Source organism: Myotis myotis, unplaced genomic scaffold, assembly GCF_014108235.1.
Source record: "Myotis myotis isolate mMyoMyo1 unplaced genomic scaffold, mMyoMyo1.p scaffold_m19_p_19, whole genome shotgun sequence".
NCBI lineage: Eukaryota > Metazoa > Chordata > Mammalia > Chiroptera > Vespertilionidae > Myotis > Myotis myotis.
The window spans coordinates 39713828-39734838 of record NW_023416323.1 but is presented as its reverse complement, the minus strand read 5'-3'; the positions used below and the strand labels follow the sequence as shown (position 1 = coordinate 39734838).

General features: G+C 36.9%; 1 protein-coding gene across 8 annotated transcripts in view; it reads left to right on the top strand.

Annotated features, from left to right (window-relative positions):
* Positions 1 to 18822, top strand: part of CHD9 (chromodomain helicase DNA binding protein 9) — a 111270-nt gene extending 92448 nt beyond the window's left edge. For 6 of the 8 annotated variants that reach the window (XM_036346601.1, XM_036346600.1, XM_036346599.1 and 3 more), the window contains 10 exons: positions 8 to 210; positions 2921 to 3826; positions 4786 to 4949; positions 5719 to 5991; positions 6702 to 6870; positions 8878 to 9017; positions 9328 to 9549; positions 12910 to 13038; positions 13599 to 13703; positions 15320 to 18822. In XM_036346601.1, coding sequence (XP_036202494.1) covers positions 8 to 210; positions 2921 to 3826; positions 4786 to 4949; positions 5719 to 5991; positions 6702 to 6870; positions 8878 to 9017; positions 9328 to 9549; positions 12910 to 13038; positions 13599 to 13703; positions 15320 to 16195 — 3187 coding nt within the window. In that variant the 3' untranslated portion in view covers positions 16196 to 18822. The remainder of the gene's footprint in view (positions 1 to 7; positions 211 to 2920; positions 3827 to 4785; positions 4950 to 5718; positions 5992 to 6701; positions 6871 to 8877; positions 9018 to 9327; positions 9550 to 12909; positions 13039 to 13598; positions 13704 to 15319) is intronic. The other 2 variants (XM_036346603.1, XM_036346605.1) reach the window with 2 other exon arrangements.
* The last annotated feature ends 2189 nt before the right edge of the window (positions 18823 to 21011 follow it).

The window sequence follows — 21011 nt, the reverse complement described above, 5'->3', positions numbered from 1 at the left end:
AAAATAGATGGACAAGAAGAGAAGAAGCTGACTTTTACAGAGTGGTGTCTACATTTGGAGTGGTATTTGATCCAGACAGAGGTCAATTTGATTGGACAAAATTTAGAGCTATGGCTAGGCTACATAAGAAAACTGACGATAGCTTGGAGAAATATTTGTATGCATTCATGTCTATGTGTCGGAGGGTTTGCCGTCTTCCTTCCAAAGAAGGTATGTATAAAATTCCTTTCTTTCCCCTTGTTTTGGTCAAAGAAGCAAAATCATTAACATGAAATTTTCTTTTATTATTTTTTATTGACCATATTGGGGTGACATTAGTTAATAAAATCAGAAATTTTCAATATTGTCTAATTCAACAAGTAAGCACTTTTCCAGAATTGTAAATAAAGTATGCCAAAAGATCCCCAATTCCTTCTTCCTGTTCAAATGAGATCTAAAGAGAATAAAGGTGCATATGGTGTTTGAGAAAATAGCTAGTGTTTTATTAGATTTATGATTGGGGGAGGTAGCAGATGAAGGATAGCTTTTAGTAAACAGCACTAACTTACATTTTAGCCCATAGGAACTGATCGGAACTATGCTAGAGGGCGTATTTATTTATTTATTTATTTTATAACTTTTTAAAATTTTTATATTTTTATTGATTTCAGAGAGGAAGGGAGAGGGAGAGAGAGATAGAAACATCAATGATGAGAGAGAATCATTGATTGGCTGCCTCCCGCATGCCCCACACTGGGGATCAAGCCCGCAACCTGGGCATATGCCCCGACCGGGAATCGAACTGGTGACCTCTTGGTTCCTAGGTCGACACTCTACCGCTGAGCTACACCCGGCTGGGCTAGAGGGCGTATTTACATGCATTATTTTGCAGGGAATGAGGCCTTCATGCAAAGGACATTTTAAAGAGTTTTAGTAAGATGAAATCACCCAGGGCCTTCAAAAAAGACAACTAATCCCAGGTGCTGATGCTCATCTAAGGGATGGTTCCGGGGTAAACTTCATGGTTTTTGAAGCTGTCAGCAGTTCCACTTAGTAGTGCTATGTTGTGAGCTGCTGTCTTCATTCTTTGTTGAATAAGATTTCTGCCTCCTAAAGCGTTGGCTTCCTACTCATAGTAAGTGTATTATAAAAGGACTTAAATTCCATGACTTGGTTTCCTTTTTTCCCCCCTAACAGATTTATTGTCAGTCCGCTAAATAGAGTAGCCAATCACTTGATTCCCCAAATAACAGGTAATTCGAGTAGGTGTTAGTCTGAGTCAAGGTCTGTTGTAACCATGAGTGGTTTTAAAAGCTGGACAATGAATAGTGCTTCGTCCCCCATTAGTGATGGGTGCCAAGAGGCCTCGTTTCCTTTTTACCTTCTTCATTCTGACAGCAGTGTAAAGCTATGTCGATAAGTTCACCGCATTTGATTCCAGGTTTAAAAGAGCAGGGGAGCGTTAGTTACTAAATGATGATTGAAAAGGTAGCTCTTTTTTGTTAGACTTGTGAGTGAGGTTTCATTTACTTAGCTCAGTTTCCCAAACTTCCTTAGTTCACGGTGCCCTTAATGTCTCTGAATTTTTCACAGCACCTGAGGCCTAATAGTTCTGTTTAATAAATAATTAGGTTTGCCCTAACCGGTTTGGCTCAGTGGATAGAGTGTCAGCCTGTGGACTGAAAGGTCCCAGGTTCAGTTCCGGCCAAGGGCATGTACCTTGGTTGCGGGCACATCTCTAATAGGAGGTGTGCAGGAGGCAGCTGATCGATGTTTCTCTCTCATCAATGTTTCTAACTATCCCTCTCCTTTCCTCTCTGTGAAAAATGAATAAAATATATTTTAAAAAAATATTAGGTTCAAACGACTTAAAAAGTTTCTGTGTCCTGCCCTAACTGGTTTGGCTCAATGGATAGAACATCGGCCTACAGACTGAAGGGTCCTGGGTTTGATTCCGGTCAAGGGCATATACCTTGGTTGCAGGCACATCCCCAGTAGAGGGCGTGTAGGAGGCAGCTGATCAATGTTTCTAACTCTCTATCCCTCTCCATTCTTCTCTGTAAAAAATCAATAGAATATAAAAAATAAAAAAGTTTCTGTGTCCTAACAGTCTAGTAATTGCTTAAAAACATAGCATAAATTGAGTGAAAAAAAATAATGTTATTTCTTATATAACCCTAGTTACTTACTAATGAATAGAATGTGTGCACCTGTTGGACACTGTACACCTTCTCAGATCTTGGAAGTAGAATAGATACTCCCACACTCTTGTTTGCTGTTCCATATTGATTTTTGCATAGTCCATGGTTTGTTTTTACCTTTTTATTTTAAATGACTTTCAGAAAAGTTGCAAAAACCAATCAGAGAGTTCTGTAGATCCTTGCTTTGCCAGTATCTCTGCTGACAAAGATATGACCTCTGTTAAAACTGAATTAATTATCTGAAACTAGTAGTTCATACAGTGTTTGACGAATGTCCCATGTTTCCTTCAAATTGTAAGAAAGCCTTTGGTGAGTTCTCTGTATTGACTGAGTTTCCTCATGTAGTTAGGGATATGTGGACTTCAGTTTGTTTATGGGGCATTTAACAGTTTTAATTTATATATTTATAAGTGAGGTCAACTAAGTCTTGCTCTTTGATTAAGGCACAGAATAGTAAGACATGATTCATGAGGAATTTCTTAAAAGTAAATTCCTATTTATATTAACGTACTTCCAAAAATTCATAATGTTTTACTTACTTTGTGTAGATCCAGTATTCGTATATTTTATGTTATATGACTTTCAGTACTTCTTTTTAAACTATATTCTCATTTTGAAAAGAAATTATGGAAACTATACAGTGATATGAGGTAGCGGTACATTTTAGAAGTTGCATTATTTGTTTTAAATCTATACTAAACTGTTTTTGAGGTTAATATCTTTGCTCTGTTTTAATGTAGAATTGGTGGATCCAAATATTTTTATTCAGCCAATCACAGAAGAACGTGCTTCTAGGACTTTGTATCGCATTGAACTTCTGAGGAAAGTAAGGGAACAGGCGCTCCGCCATCCGCAATTGTGTGAACGCTTGAAGCTTTGCCATCCAAATCCAGACTTGCCAGTCTGGTGGGAATGTGGCCCTCATGATAGGGACTTGCTTATTGGAGCCGCTAAGCATGGGGTGAGCCGAACAGACTATCACATCCTTCGTGATCCTGAACTCTCATTCATGGCAGCACAGAGGAACTACAGTCAGAATAGGATGGCTCAGTCAAGGACCTCCACGCCGCTTTTACAGCAATATCAGGTCGCACTTTCTGCTTCTCCTCTTACCTCTCTACCTAGGATCCTAGATGCTAAAGGTACTGTTCTAGAGGACCTGAAAGTGAAAAATGAAAACCTTAAAGAGGAGCCTCAGTCTTCTGAAGAGGAATCCATGTCTTCTGAGGAAACCAGGACACTAATGAAGTCTGAGCCTGTCAGTCCAAAGAATGGTGTTTTACCACAGGCTGCTGGAGACCAGAAATCTGGCGGGAAAGGGGAAGCAGATAGACGCATGGTTGCCGCCAGAACAGAGCCCCTGACTCCAAACCCTGCCTCTAACAAACAGCGCGTCCACAAAAGAGGGTCAGCATCTAGTTCAGATTCTGACTCTGATTCCGAGAGGTCCTCCTGTTCTTCCAGATCGTCGTCTTCCTCGTCTTCCTCCTCCTCTTGTTCCCACTCTCGTTCAGGCTCCAGTTCTTCTTCATCCTCCTCTTGTTCTTCAGCATCGTCTTCATCCTCATCGTCTTCCTCCTCCTCCTCCTCCTCTTCATCGTCATCAGAAGAAAGTGACAGTGAAGAAGAGGAAGTCCAAAAGCGAGGTATATGCATAAAGTGCTGTTCCTATTTTAAGACAGGATTACAGATGAAAAGGAAAAAAATTGGTTTGGTAACTTAGGGTGTTTAAAATTGTTAGCTTACATGTTATGTCTACAGATTTTCTTAGAGAAGCACTATTGAAAAGGAAACGAGAATTACTTTAGTTTTCAGGGCATTGAAAACTGAGTTTGTCAAACAGAGGTATTAACACAGTAATTTTATTTCCTTGTGATTGCCTTAAATTTAGTATTATAGTTTTACTGGAACAAGTTGATCAGTGAACAAATGAAGATAATGTTCTGTAACAGCCACCAGGATTCTTTGATTAAGCAGTCAGACCAATAAGAGTGTCCTAGGCCCTACTTGGCAGCTGTCTACTCAGGAAGATGCAGGATAGGAACTCTCAGCAGAGGAGTGGGCAGTGGTCCTCTTGTGCAGGCACCCTGGCAGCAATCCAGTTCGGCTACAAGTAAGTGAGTTAACATCACGTGGGCACAGTGGACACTCAGGCTTAAAGAACCTCCAAACAGAGGCTGGAATCTCCCAGAGCAGCTGCATAGGCATACATTTCAGGGCTGCTCATGGGGCACGCCCAATTTACAACAGTGCTTTCCTCGAGAGTTACAGTAACCCCATCTGATACTTAGGGTTCTCTCAGTCCAGAGATAGGCTATCAACCTGCTGCTTACCTGTATTGGGGAAACAGATCTAGAGAGTTAAATGAGGGTCAGATTCTTACGCATTACAGGATGTTCTGTTAACCCTTTGTCCTCAAACTTCTTAGTGTCATTTATTTTACTTTTGTGCTAATTTTTAAAATGATGAGTATTGTATTCTACTTGAATTCCCCCCCCCCTTTTTTTTTTACCATTTTTTTGCTTCTAACTTTTTCAGATGTATCTGAATAATTATATGAGATTTGAAGTTTATAGTCTGATTAGACAGTTTCAATTGTTGTTAGCAGGAGGTACCCCTCACATGAAAGCCTACGATGAAGAAAGCGTTGCGTCACTGAGCACTACCCAGGATGAGACCCAGGACAGCTTCCAGATGAACAATGGGACACCAGAGTCTGCCTACATCTTACACAGTGGATACATGCTGGCAGCTTCCTATTGGCCAAAGGCAAATTAATATTTCCTTGTTGAAATAGTTCTCTTTTTTTAGTATTTTTCTATATTGCCTTATTATGTAGAAAAACAGGTCACTCAAAATGTAGGAGAACGTTTTAGTGTTGGCATTAAAAATATCAAGTACTACTATTAAATAAATTAGATTTACTTAAATGTGTATGTTTCTAAATATAACCTTAGAATGTCTAGAGTAAAAGAAAATGAATTATTTTGTTCATAAAGAAATTAATATTCAAGTGCTTCTTTACTAAATGAGTGCTTTCAACTGAGCCTCCTTGGAGAAATTAATCATAGCAAGTTCTGACCCAAGGGGGAAAAAGGGAAAAAAGGTCATTTAAGTGTACGTATATTCAGTGGCAAGAGTTTTGATTGGATTAATACAATTCTTCCAGTATATGAGTAGTCTAGTATAAGACTATTTACCTTTGGAAGTGATGTTGGGACATGGAGGAATAGAGAACTCTCTACTCTTTTATGTACTCCTGGGTTGTTTGAATTTGTTTTTACAGGGAACCTGTATTATTTTTGTCATTATAAAAACAAAACTATAGAAAAGTATCTTTATAATATATTTTTTAACTTCACCAGTGGGAATTTGTGTTTGAATAATTTCATACAGAATTGTGATATGTGTCTGAGAATATGCATACCAAATACACATCTATTGTTAGCGTTAGATGCAGCAAGGCTTGGAGCCATTTGGTATCCAAAGGTCTGGCCTAATTATTACAATTAAACTTGGATATGGTATGCTCTTCCAGGATCGTGTGATGATCAACCGGTTGGACAGTATTTGTCAAACAGTTCTGAAAGGGAAGTGGCCTTCAGCTCGAAGAAGTTACGATGCCAACACAGTGGCTTCTTTCTATACCACAAAGCTGCTGGACAGCCCTGGCGCAGCCACAGAGCTTCGCGAGCCCAGTGTGCCCACTCCTCCCCGTGCCGGTGTGAAGGAAGAACATGATCAGTCAGCACAGATGTCAAAGGTGAAGAAGCATGTACGAGAAAAGGAGTTTACAGTGAAAATCAAAGACGTATGTGTATTTTTATTGCCCTAGGGCCTGGTTGCGATTGTGGTGTGCAGCATGCTTTTCCTGCAAATGGCTGCCTGCTCTTACTCTCACTTCCTTCACAGACTTGTTTTCTGGTGTTTGGATTATTTTCCTTTTGATATCCAGGTTATTAAACTTGAATGCTCTACTAGAGGGATCATCATTAAATATGTTCCTCTACCTATGCTTCTGAAAGTAGTCCTTCTGCTGATCAAGATGCTTTCTTAAACAGTCTGACAGTTTCTAATGTTTCGGTTCTTCTATATAATCTTTCAATGGTATGTCAGTGCACTTTCTGTTTTAAACATTTAGCATGCCCTGTTTTCAGTAACCTTTCATTTTTTTCTATGTGGTTTTTGAAGCAAAATTTACTACTCAGTGTCTTACACTCTCTAAAATGTCATTTGAATAACGTATATAGAGATGTATGTCCATAGCTGAAAGTTACAGTGTATATTGGTCATGTGAAAAACTTTGTTTTGCTCATAAAAGTGTGTATAGTGCCTGGATTTTTTTTCCCCACTTCAGATAGACATTGATTTAATGTTTTCTTCAATTGATTTATGAGCAAAAGAGAGATAACTTAATTTTTCAGCATTACTTCACTTTTTCTAAGTAAAACATTTCTCTAGGAATCCTGCAATGAGATTATGTAAATTGTTCCTTACTTAATAATGGTGATTGTTTCCCAGGAAGGTGGTTTGAAGCTGACATTTCAGAAGCAAGGATTTGCTCAGAAAAGGCCGCCCGACACTGACGACTGTGGGCTGGGCCAGCAGCAGCACCTCCCTCGGCTGCGGGAGCTCCAAGGTGCATCCGAGACCAGCCTCGCCAGTGTTGCAAAGTGTACGCCCGTGTCAGGTGAATATCCTGGTAGTAACCGCCTTAGCATGAAGTATTGCCTCTCATTTCCAAAGCCTCTTTTATCTGCTCTCTTAATAAAAAATCACTTATCCTTCAATGTTAAAGCATAGAGGCCAATGTAGTTTTGGGAGCTTATATATTTGGGTGAAAATATCATTTTATCAAGTAATTTTATTCAGATAAGAGTTCAGATAGTATTTCAACATGAGAATAATTATAAATTTAAAGAAAAACACTTAAGTCACTCGTGAATGGTGTTTGGTAGAGGAAGTTAAAGTGAGAAGCTTTGGAAAGATTATAGAGATGGTATAGTGAAGGTAGCCACAAGATACAGGAATAACATGTCTCATCCCTGAAAGAATGGTCTTTTATTCTGATTGGACACGTGCAGGAACAAGATTGTTATTGGAGAGAGATTCGTGTAAGATCAGAGCCTACTTAGGAAGGTGAATCTTGGTTATGGGCAACAGAAAAAACTGAGCTGGGGCCCTAGCTGGTTTGGCTCCGTGGATAGGGCACAGTCCCAGGTTGCAGGCTCAGTCCCCAGTTAGGGGCGTGCAGGAGGCAGCCGATCAATGATTCTCTCTCATCACCAATGTTTCTATCTTTCACTCTGCCTTCCTCTCTGAAATCAATAAAAATATATTTAAAAAAAAAAAAAAAGCTGAGCTGGGGAGGTATTGGTGTTAGTGTTCATGTAGGAATGGGGATTAATATAAGACATTTCATTTACATTAGAATAGGAGGCCCTGAGAAGTTCTTATAAAACAGAATAGTATTTTTTTAAAGTGGTACATTAAATTAAGAAAGCTTATTACAGTTAAAATATACTATAGTGAAAGAATTTTCAAATCCTTAATTTGAATTGGATAATAATTTGTTAATCTGATTATAATAAAATTTACTGTGTGGGCATAATGAAAGCATTTATATGCAAAAATGATGTTTAATCGTTGCAATTAGTTATTTGTTACTGTATGATTTGAATTTAGGCACTTTTTTGAAACTGAGAAGTAGGAAGATAGGTAACTTTTATATGGTTGTACAGTCAGCCAAAGGGTATGCTAATTTCAGGGATTCACAGGACTCGCTCAAAAAATTCTCCCTGAATGATTGAAAATATATTTCACACTGGGTACCATTTAAAACAAAGATCTGATCCTTAATTGTATTTTCTCTTAGTAAGAGTGCTCTAGATTCTATAACACTCTTTAAGGAAAGGAACTGCGTTCTTACTCTTCTTTGAACTGTCATAGTACCTTGTACGTAGGTATTTGATAAATATTTACTTATTGGAATGACTGAATGCATGGAACTGTTTCATTTATATGTCTTTCAAACATTTTTTATTTGATCAAGTGCCTAATGAAATAAGCAATGAGAAAGGTCAGTTTAATTTTGTAATTAAACAGTTAGTGGTGATGTTAAAGAAAATACCTTAAGTAGGCTGGGGCAGAGTGGACTATGGGAAATTCAGGAATGAGTTCATTGCAATAAAGAGGAACACAATAGAGACAAACCTTTTAAACATTTTAAAAGTTGTAAAAAAGGCAGAAGTTGTTCATTTTTCATTTATTTGAGTTAGGCCATGTTTTTAAGTTTAGAAGAATTTAATGTAGAACAAGACATTTTGGCACAAGGAAGCAAAGATAAGTTATAAAACAAGCTGCTTGCAAAAGTAGGAATAAATGGATTCAAAGAAAAGGGAAAGGTTTATCTTGTACACAAGAAGGGCATGCTTCTACCTCTAAAAGGGGAACTACAGGAAGATAAGTGAATATCAGGGGAGGATATTAGTAAATAAATCAAAGGTTAAAAGAGGCCTAAAATTACAATCCTCCAAATTTTTAAATGACAAATTGTTGGTGTTTTTAGTCGTAAAAATTGCTTGATTTAAGACATATAAACTAGAACTAACACTTCCATGTATTTAAAAAAGTGATTGCTTTTAATATGTTTAAGAACAAGATTTTTATCACTATTTTTCATTTTAAATTTGATTAGGTACTTCCAATCAATCTGCTGCTGGTGCCAATGGAGTTATATTAGACAACCAGCCTATAGTCAAAAAAAGGCGGGGAAGGAGGAAGAATGTAGAAGGTGTTGACGTCCTCTTTTTTAACAAAAATAAACCACCCAATCATGTAAGTAAAAATATACATAAAAACTAGTGATCCTTGAGGGCAAAATTCAACCAACGAAACTTATATATTACTGTTTCGTGAATGTTTTGTAGACTAATAATTAGGAAATTAGAAGTACACTACATAGTTTTAGATTGTATCTCAGTAGAATTCCACACTGGCCAAGATTCATGAAAATCTTAAATTTGAAAGATTTTGCAGATGTTTAAACAACAACTTATTTTTTTATTGTTCAAAAGGAAATCTTTTATTAGAACAAAATTAGAATAATAAGCATGGAAATGACATTTTCATTTGGTGTTTTCTCCAGGTTACTTTGGGCTTAACCACCTCCCAAATTACTCCAGGGATAAACCCAGCATTGTCCTATCCTCAGCCTCAAGGCATTCCTGACACAGAAAGTCCAGTCCCAGTCATTCACCTGAAAGATGGAACAAGACTTGCTGGTGATGACGCACCGAAGAGAAAGGATTTGGAAAAATGGCTTAAGGAGCACCCAGGTTATGTGGAAGATTTAGGAGCTTTTATTCCTGTAGGTGATCCTTTACAAATCTTGGTATATGTTATTTCAGTGATTTACCAAACCTGTAATTGAAGCTTAAATTCTCACCCACTTATATTAAATATGTATTCTGCCCAAGACTTAGAGGAAAATTCACAGAAAAAAATAATTATGACCTTCCCCATGATACAATCCAGTGTCATTTTTCATTTTTCCATTCTGCGTTCCACAAGTATTTAACAAGAAAAATCACCTTTGATAACACAGAGTACTGCTAGACTCAGTACAGGTTGTAGAGACATAAAACTTCCCGTCCTTTCCCTCAAGGGGCTTGTTTTAAAATAATAATAATGGTCATTGCTAACATTTATTGAGATTTAGCTGTGCTTGTCTTTACACTTAGCACTTAACATATATTATATCATTTAACACAATTTTATCAAAATGGCATTGTTATGACTATTTTATAGATAAAGAAATTTCAAGTACATTGTCTAAGGCCTCATAACTAATAAAGTCTTAAATTCAGTATCTAAACTAGTACTTTTGGGCGGGCTACAAGGGGTCAATGAAAGAAAAAGGATATATGTAATACTTTCAACATAAAGATCTAATAAAAAATAAACAAATAAACTACTATTCTTAAGCTCTTCTTCAAGTTATAAGGAAACAGCTGTGTCTCTCCAGATGCACAATTAGTTACATTAATCAAAGATGAAAATCATTATATTTCTTTTTTTATTTGCCCGCAACCTGGGCATGTGCCCTTGACCAGAATCGAGCCCAAGACCCTTCAGTCTGCAGGCCGATGCTCTATCCACTGAGCCAAACCGGCTAAGGCAGAATCGTTATATTTCATTTCCTTTTCCATATCCCTGAAATGCTACTCACTACCTTATGAGCATTTGGCTCTTCTCACTCATAGAAACATATTATTTCATTTTGCAATATGTTACTTACAGATACTGATGTACCAAATTTTGTGCCCATCCCCCTTGACATTTCTCTGTACTTTATTAAGAAAAAGAGTAAAGCATGTCCTTCATACAGTGACCCTAGCAGGCCTGCTCCATCTGCCTCCATTATGAATAGTAAATGGATAAGCCATTGAGGCTCTCTACTACCCTGTGAGCTTCTTAAGGACTGTGTCCTATTCACCTTTGTATCCCAAGCACTTAGCACATCATTCCTGATACATAGAAGCGTGTCTGGCTCCCTGTATATATTTATTGAGTCAATGATTAAGAAATAAAAATCTGAAGTCTATATGCACGGTGATTATTATTTCATTAAGAAAAAGAAAATTAATTACCTTGTTTTTTTGTTTAATGAAAAGGAAGTATAAAAACTCCAGTGCCAAGAATGGGCTGTGTCTGTAATGCATATTTTAATGTATTTGTATCTGTAATATATATTTAGTTCAGTATTTTACATTTCTATTACTGTCACCATGAAATGACCTACTAGTGTGGAACAGAGGCCCTCGGTCTTAGTTGTTGAATTTCTGTCAGATCTCTAGTTTTTCTCAAAGGATACCACAGATTCTTGAGCTTTCATTTAATTCCTTTTGATTTTAAATAAAAGGCCAGATAAAGCTCTTATAGTTCTGAGGAGAGGGGTTTTCACTGATCTGATGAGCAGCCATGGAATGAACATTTCAATTAAAAAAATAATGAGAATTGTTAGTTCAGCGCTATAACTTTGCAGGCTACAAAATAGTATGTATTGTCAGTAAATTTTTATTAAAACTATTGTGTGCTGGTTGCTATTTTAAAAGATTCTTATACCTTTCTCTTATTGCGGCAAAGGAATCTTTATTAATTGTTTAAACTTGTATCCATTTATTATTTTTCACTGCAAATGAACTTTATATTATAATGTTTTGTATAATTTTGTTAAGATTTTGACACTTTTAAAAGCAGCTTTTATTACAATAAGGAATATGAAATAATAACTAGTTTAACTTTCCTAGGATACTTTAAAGATTTAATGATCACATGTGCTATTATGATATATCTATAGCTAAATAATTATAACGTGGTGTGTATATATATATACTGTAACGGGTATGTATAAAATGCCAGGGAAGCAGATAAAAGAATGATTACTCTGTATAGGCAAAGTAAAGTATCTGGGGAAAGACAGAAGGAAAATAGAGTTGACATGTCACTGACGGATCATAAACGAATTACTGGGCATTTGACCATGTTATTACAGAGGAGCATATTCTAGGCATTATCAAACACTTATGAAGAGAGTTAATGTATTTGTATCTGTAATATATATTTAGGAGGATAGGAGTGTAAGGCATATACATAAAATAATGACCAGTTTGATATTCTGAATTTGTGAGGGAATTTGTGGGGGAATAGTAACTGGATGAAAAGGTTGAATTAGATTCTGGCTGTGATGGGATTGGTATGCCACGCTGAAGAGTTTGAGCATTAGTCCCTTTAAGTGTTCTGATCGGCTGGAAGGAGCTATAAACATCCAGCCCTGTTTTGTTGACAGTTGCAAAACTAAGCAGCATGGTTTGATGGAAAGAGTTGTTTTGTTTTTTCATAGCAAAGGTGGAGATTTATTGAAGAACAAGTACAGACTCCCTTATGGGAGAAGGGGGAAAGAGTCCCACAGAATGGACTCACACGTGGGAAGGGGGAAAGGGTCTCCAGAAACATTTTTATTGCAAGATATTGCCACTCACAGGCTGCAGGACCTTGAGGGAGATGAACTCTGAGCCGGAAGCCTCATTTGTAAAGTAAGAGTGATGCCTTTGAGCATTGTAACAATTATGTGGAAAGAGGTAAGAAAGTCTGTCGGTGAGATGATGAGAAATGAAAGCCACTAGCCCACCTGGTAGCGCCTGGAGACATAAATTGAGTCAGAGCCCAGAGAAAATCTGTTTCAGGTGAGACTTGCCAGGAAAGGAAGGGAAGAACTCTGCAAGTTAGAGGGCGCCGACCCAGCCTTATTGGTAGCTTCTCTAAGCAGTGCTGTAAGGACACGGTGGTCTTTGAAGGCATTAAAGACGGAACCAGCAATGTCTGTGTCGGGAGCCTCCTCTCATCCAGAATGATCATGATGCACTAACCTTTATGACGGCCTAGAATAATGTTTAAACTTATCGTTGGAGGAAAAGATTCGTGCAGTAATTTTTAAAGTTGTATTTAATATTGTTATATTAAATATAAGAATATTTAAAGGTTACATATTTTTAGAGTTTAACTAATGGGTAAATTCTCCTATATGAAATATTGAAGATATAACCTGTAAGATATGTTACAATAAGTGACATATCTTCATTATTACCAGATTAAATTACTTAATCAGCTCATTGTACTGTTGGCACAAGTGAAGATTTTAAGGCTCTTTCTGCGTCTTTTGTTTTAGAGAATGCAGCTCCATGAAGGGAGGCCCAAACAAAAAAGGCATCGCTGTAGAAACCCCAATAAACTAGATGTCAACAGTCTCACTGGGGAAGAACGTGTCCAGCTGATTAACAGAAGAAATGCCAGAAAGGTATTTATATATCTTTGCTGTTCTTTTTTATGGATTCAATATTTAAGCGATCTCTAAAACACTGTTCATTATGCAATATTTTCTAACAGGTCTGGAAATGGGTTGAACCTAGCAGATTTGTGGGGAAAGGCGTGGCCTGTAATTTTGTATCTTTGGTTTAGCTGTTGAATGAAATAAAAAAGGCACTTTACTAGCTGTGCCTGAGCATTGGCACTGCCCAGAACACTACATCCACGGCAGTGGTTCCCCACAGGGGGCGGTTTTGTCCTCCAGGATACTTGGTAGTGTCTGGAGACATTTTTGATAGCCACTCAAGAGTAGTGAGGTGGGTGTTGGGGCGATAGCGGGAGAGGGCAGTGGGAGGATGCTGTTGACCTCTAGTGGGTAGAGGCTGAGGATGCTGATTAACTGTGTACAGTACACAGGACCACCCTCCACACCACAATTCCAAAAATGTCTGTAGTGCAAAGGTGGAGAAACCATAATGAAATGAGATAACTCTCTCTTCACAACCATGACAGATTTATAATATTTATCACTGTGAGTCCTTTTGTTTACAGGTTGGAGGTGCATTTGCTCCTCCTCTGAAAGATTTGTGTAGATTCCTGAAAGAAAATTCAGAATATGGAGTCGCTCCTGAATGGGGAGATGTTGTTAAACAATCTGTGAGTATTTCATAAACACTAACTCAGATATCATTTAAAAAGTTAGATGCCATTTCATTATATCTCTGAACAATGCCACAAAGAATAATCACAGATGTGGTGAAAGAATTACATAAAAGTCATAATATAGTATTATAAAATTGGGAATATGCTAATAGTTTACCCATATGTTAGAAAATCATGCAAATATTTGAAAAATTGTATCTTAGAGGCTCATCTAATGAGAAGGCAGAGAAAGTTCACAGTCTGTTAAATGAGATAGTAGTTCATCTCTTGGAATAGCCAGGCCTAACCACGAGGTGAGTGCTGAGTGAATAATAGCTATTGTTTCTGTAGGTGTCCAAACGAAAAGTACAGGTTAGACAACTATGTTCAGTGTGATTCCATTTTATTTTAGAAAAGGAGGTGGGGAGAATTGTAGAATTTGTATTTATGTACAAAAGAAAAACGGAAGCACACATCCTGAACCATTTGCAGTGGCTATCTCTGAATGGTGGAGTTGCAGATGCGATGTTCTTTTTCTTTGCATACTTTTGTTGTCTTGTTTTCTGTTGTGGAGCCTAGTGCTTATATAAAGAGGACAAATAAGTTGTTCCATTCAAAACAAAATTTAAAAACAATCCCATGAGATTACTTCAAACCATTGTCTGGAACTGAACTGTCACAGATGGTAGCCTCTAGGCCTGTGTGGCTATGGAGCATTTGAAATATGACAAGTCTGAATTAAAATGTGTTGTAAGAGTAAAACACTGGCTTTGGATTTTGAAGACTTGGTTTAGAAAAAAGAAAAGATATCTCATAATTCTCACAGATTACATATTAAACTGATATTTTGTTTATATTATGTTAAATAGATTATATTACTAAAACTAATGTCACCTATTTCTATTTTACCTTTTAATGTTGCTACCAGAAAATTTAAAATTGCTTATGTAACTTAAATTATCTTTCTGTTGGACAATGCTGGTCTGGAGGTACTAAACTCCTAAAACTTCTAGGATTTTTGAGTCCGAGAAAGTCAGGGAGAATAATAAGAAAGTAGTATGATTATTCTCCATTGTCCTGGACTTGACGCTTCCCAGTCTGCAGGTGCTGCTGCAGTTTTGAGCCAAGGGGTTTTCCCCCTGTTGAGTATCTTTTTCAGCTTTGCTGTGTCCCTAATTCCCAAAGAGATAGTAAAAAAATTCATATGAAGCATCTCTTTTTAACCTTGACCTCCCACTCACTTCCTCTGTCCTTTCCTTTTTGTTATTCTAGATTAGAAGAAGGGCACTGTAGTCTTCCAGAACAGTTCCTGACATAACACATGGAAGGGTATAGGGAGTAACCCTCAAGAAACAGTTTCTTTGGACTTTCCATTTTCTGGAATTATTCTACAAATGAATGTGTCCCCATATGGAGGAAAGCTAGAAGCCTCTCCGCTCTCTTATGATAAAAGAGAGGTGGAAGAGCTGTTTCAAACCACTAAAAATAGTAAGAAATTAGGGGATCTCTTGCATGATTGATTATGCTATGCATACAAAGTTTATTAATAATTATTTTTAGTAGGTTACTTATATCACAAGATAATAGCTATTGATTTTAATATAGCTGTTATTAATGGTTTTCTTTTTCAGGGATTTCTTCCAGAAAGTATGTACGAACGTATTCTCACTGGCCCTGTTGTGAGAGAGGAAGTAAGCAGGCGAGGGAGACGGCCTAAAAGTGGAATTGCGAAGGCCACGGCCGCGGCGGCGGCTGCCAATGCCACCAGTGCTGCAGGCAGTCCTTTGTTAGCCAATGGATTACTTCCAGGTATGGATCTCACAACTCTTCAGGCCTTACAACAAAACCTACAAAACTTGCAGTCACTGCAAGTAACTGCAGGGCTGATGGGAATGCCTGCCGGCCTTTCTTCTGGAGGAGAAGCTAAAAACGTGGCTGCCATGTTCCCCATGCTGCTGTCAGGAATGCCTGGATTACCAAATCTGTTGGGCATGGGCGGACTCTTGACAAAGCCTGCAGAATCTGGAACAGAAGAGAAAAAGGGAAATGACTGTAAGGAGCTAGAAGGAAAAAAAGAAAGGACAGAGAGCCAAAATTCAGAGAATGGTGGAGAAAACTCTGTGTCAAGTTCTCCTTCAACATCCTCTACTGCTGCATTAAATGCAGCTGCAGCTGCCAACTCCCTAGCTCTTAACCCACTGCTACTATCTAATATACTCTACCCAGGGCTTCTCACTCCAGGCCTTAATCTTCAGATTCCAGCTTTGTCCCAGTCCAATACTTTTGATGTACAGAAAAGCAAGAGCAGTGACTTAGGCTCGTCTAAGTCTGTGGAAGTAAAGGAAGAAGATTCCAGAGTTAGCGATCAGGAAGACAAAGGGGGAACCGAGCCGAGTCCTCTCAATGAAAACAGCACAGATGAGGGTTCAGAGAAAGCCGATGCTTCCTCTGGATCTGACAGTACCTCGTCATCATCCGAGGACTCAGATTCTAGTAACGAAGACTGATTCCTAGACGATGCTTAAATTATGAACTGGTTTTGGATTTTTTTTTCTTTAATCATTCATTGTAAATACCCAGTGTGGAGTGCATCCATAACTTACTGACCGAACATTTCAGTTATTTGTTTAGAAGTGCAAACTGCTATCAGAGACATTTTGCATGTAATATTTCTTAAGGTTCATAAGTTTTTGAACTCGTATGTACTATCAACTACATAAAGGTGTAAAATTACAACAAAAGGCATTATAATTTTGTTGGGGGTTAATTTTATGAAAATTATGCTCAATAAGAGTTGTATATTTAATATATTTGCAGTGAACACAGAATACTTTATGCATATTACTGATTTAATTTGAATATAGTTTTACAGCCTCCTTGACACCTATAATTTACAGATCAAAACTCAGCAATAATTTGGGCAGCTAATGAATGTCATGAAAGCTGTAGAATCTACATCACCATTCATTGCTTTAATTACATGAAAATGCTCTAGTGTTTTGATGCACTGCTGATGTTTCCAATTCAGGTACAAGTGTGTTTGGAAAAAGAAATAAGTTTCCCAATCAGCCAATTTAACTGGCTACCTGTTACCTCAGCTGAGTTAGTTTAGGAAGTTTACATTCGTTTCTAATTCTATACTTGTTTTCAGGGGTTTTTTAAACACATCCTCTATATCATGTTAATCTGGCAAGAAATATGACTTGCTTTTCGCTGAACTTAACTCTGATATTAGTAAAGTCAAGTCATAAAATAATCATGTGTCATGTGACTTTGGCACCCTCTAGACATACTTAGTTTTAACTTCACAAAGTCTGGCCTCCCATTAGAAATAATTATATTTCAGATGAGTAATGTCTGCTTCCCAGGGTTCTGAAAAGGCAAACTCATGAAATGCCACTGAAAAGAACTTTCAGCACAGCATACTTCATGTAAAAGGATTGTTCGTTTGCTTTATTTGTGTAGATTCCTAGTTGTGTTTTACGTTATGGTAATATTTCAAAATGAACAGATAACATATGCAAACAGTCTAAATTCATCTTGAGTTTCTTCTAGGTGTAAGCAGACGAAATGTTGCCCAGAATCAGTGTTGGGTGTTCAGTTTATATTAAATATACTGAGTCACCCATTTTGAAAATGCACTTTGAATAATCTCAAAAAAATACACGAGCTATACCTGTAAACCACGAAATGAAGCCCAAGGCTTCTGCTCAGTTTCTTGGAGCCCTTTATTTACCATGTAAAATTTGTCTGATATTTGATTTGTGATACAATTTCTCCTTCTAAAGCTGCTATTATTCTGACAAGGTAGAGGTCCAGGTTTATCTGCAAATACATATAAAACAAAGAACTGAATTGGATGTAAAATACCACTTATATCCTAAGAGAGATAAATGTTAGCATTTTTCTGGTACTTGAATAAGTCAGTGATAAAGTTTGCAAGGGGATACAGTTAGGGTGGAAAATGTACTCCACTTTCACTGGAAAAAAAACTTTCAGTATGTTTTGATGATAGAAATCTATTGCTTTGTCATGAATTAAGCAATTATATTGGATTTTACAAGACATTTAACAGTAAATTGTTTCTGTATGTAAAATAACTAGCCCCTTATTAGAGAGACAGTGTTATATGTACTTACAAAAGTTATGTAAGTTCCATTGGGATGGTATTGATCTTTGTATTTTTCCAAAGTAGTACTTTGAATTACTAGTCCTTTATGCAATGTCTTAGCAATAGTCACTCTAATTGCCCCTCCAGGAGAAGTGGGCAGTAATTTTTCATCATGAAAACGATATATTATACATTTAGTCTCTTCCCTTTGCAGTATTGCACTTTTGTTTAACCAGAGTACACCTTTGAGATAGCCAAAGTTTTTCAAACACAGTACACTTAGGTTGCCAGTGGAGTATTTCATCACCATCCATAGCTCCCTTCCCTCACTCTACTTCTACCCACATGATCTTTATTCTTTTCCCCAATTAAAAAAAAGAAAGAAAGATAAGAAAAAGGGGGGGAAAGCCCTAGATCTTGTCACTAAAATCTAATTTATATCAAATTTATGAGATAAAGTATTTTCCTAATTAATGCTCAAGTGAATTTGGTTAACATCTTAGTGATTCCCTTTCTATGTAATAAGGTAATTGCAGTTTTAAAAACATTAAGGCTGATATTAACTTTAAACATTCTCTTGGGTTTCAAGACACTTCTATTTATTATTGATTGGGGGAAAGTTATCCAGCTATCAGGTTTTTTTAAAAAAACAAACAAAAAACATGCAAATATGGTTGTAGAGAGTTAAGGGTTATAAGGAAAAATATCAGTAGAATTACATAATACTAAAGTTGCCGTTGAAAGAATATCCAAGTATGTGTTGGTAGTTACTAAAAGAATTATAGCTGTTATTGCCTTGTATTTATAGTCCTTGTTTCAGGTTTCATGATACAAGTCTTAGTCCAACTTTTCTTTTGGACATTTGCAATATTTACCAGTTGTGTTTTGTGTAGTCTGAATTTGCTTTCTGTAGTTGAGCAAACGTCTTAAAAAGTCATTTGTAATTTATTAAATTACTTTCTATGATGTTCTATAGAGCAAATGGAAGTTTAATTATTTTTTATTAAACATATTCTTTGACTACCCACGATGTCAGCCTCTGTACATGACAAGACTTCTTTTTTTAATTGAATTTTATATTGCTCACTTATCTTCAAAGTTATGAAAGCAACCACAGTCCTAAATCTTTAAAAAGAAAGTATACTTGGGAAGAATTTTTAAAGGACAGAATTTGGCAATAATTATATCCACAACATTATTATTTCCTTAAGTTTTCTTCCCCTGGATCTTTAATCCAGAAAGACTCAGATAGGAGCTCCAGTGGCGCAATCGGTTAGCGTGCGGTACTTATAAGACAGAAGGACTCAGATATACCTAACCTTGTAAAAGGGTTCATTTGGAAATCAGTAATTATTTTTTATGTAGTCTTATGACTCTCAATTTATTGCCGTTGTTGGTAGTGTTTTTTGTAAAGATGAAAAAATTCAACAGTGGAATCTCATGATACACTCATTTAACTTGAACACTTTCAACTATACTTTTATGCTTAGAAAACCTCTTTTTCTTTTTTCGTACAATATAGCATGTAAACACAAGCCAACTACTTCATCTAGTGCTCACCCAGAAGACCAGTAATCCACTCCGATGCTGGAGGAAGAAGTGGCCGTGTTGGATGTTTTTGAGAGAAGATACACTATACACTTATGTGTTCTGTATTTTGTGAGCTCTAGGAGGGAAAAGAGTGAAATTTGACTACAGGTAATCTTCACCTTATACAATAAATTGAGACCTTAATCCCTACATAAATGTAACTACAGTACATAAGCTATTTATTTTTAAGTGCAGGAAAACACAAAGAAAAATATTTATGTCATTCATTAAACCCGCCCTGGGATAAAAATACTGTGGGTATAGATTTTCAGTCTTTTTTATATGTATGTTCTATACATGTAGTGGGCTGATTGGTGCCCTACAAAAATTTATGTCAACGAAAAACCTCAGAACGTGACCTTCTTTGAAAATAGTCTTGAGAGATGTAATTAGTTAAGATGCTATCATGATAGATTAGGATGGGCCCTTAATCCAGTGACTGGCATTCTCCTAAGAGAAGACACACAGAGACTCACAGTGACGAAGGTTATGAGACAACCAAAAGAGATTGGAGTGATGCGGCTACAAGCCAAGAAACACCGAGGCTTGCCAGCAACCACCAGATGCTGGGAGAGGCGTGGAACAGATCCTCTTTCGGAGCCTCCAGAAGCAGCCACCCTACCAGCTAGCCTCCATAACTGTGAGAGACTAAGTTTCTGTTTTAAGCCACCCAGTTTGTGGGCCTATGTCATGGTAGCCCTAGGAAACTAATACATTTTCATATTAAATCAGTATTATATGGGGCATAATATTTACTCTTCTGCCCTTGATAATACTGACCTATGTCAATGAGTATCCTGCAATGTGATTTTTAATATTAATAATTTAGGATTGGCTCATACTGATGTAGTAACTTATTTAACCATGTACTTAAAAATAGACATTTGGGTTTATATATGCATTTTTTTGCATTTATCCCTAATGATTTTCTTAATCCCTAGAAGTGAAATACTTCCTGTGTTTTTAAGGATTTTGTTTTGCCGAGTTTATAATGATGCCGTTAGTAGCAAATGATACTACCATTAGCAGGGTACATTTTGTGAATGTTGATTTACCCCAAATCCTTACCAATACTGTGTATTGTCCTTTGAAATAACATTTGCCAAATTATTCGGCAAAAATAACATCTTGATGAATTTTTAAATTCTTTTTCTTAGTGAAAAGCAAGATGTGTGTATTACAGAAAATCTGGGGGAGGGGAAGGGAAGTAGGGAAAGCACAAACACCCCCTCCCCCCCCCCCTTAATGCTGTACACTCAGATAATTGTTAACTGTTAGGTCATTTTTCTTTGCAGATACATATTATATATTAATAAGAATGGAGTTATACTGTACATACCATTTTGTAACCTTTTTTTTTTTTCATTTACTATACCATGATTCTCTTTCCATGTCATTAAAGAATCTTCCAAAACATTTTTAAGGCCTTTCTTATTCTAACATATAGATGCAGTATAATTTATTTAGGACCAAATTATTGAGCCCCTAAACACACACACCACAGAGGTTTAAGGTCTCTTGTGATGCACTCGTATAGCTCCCTGAATTTCTTTTTACTAGTATTCACACTTGACAATTACCTGTTCTGGGTCTGCTTTACCCATGGGATCATGAGCTCTGAG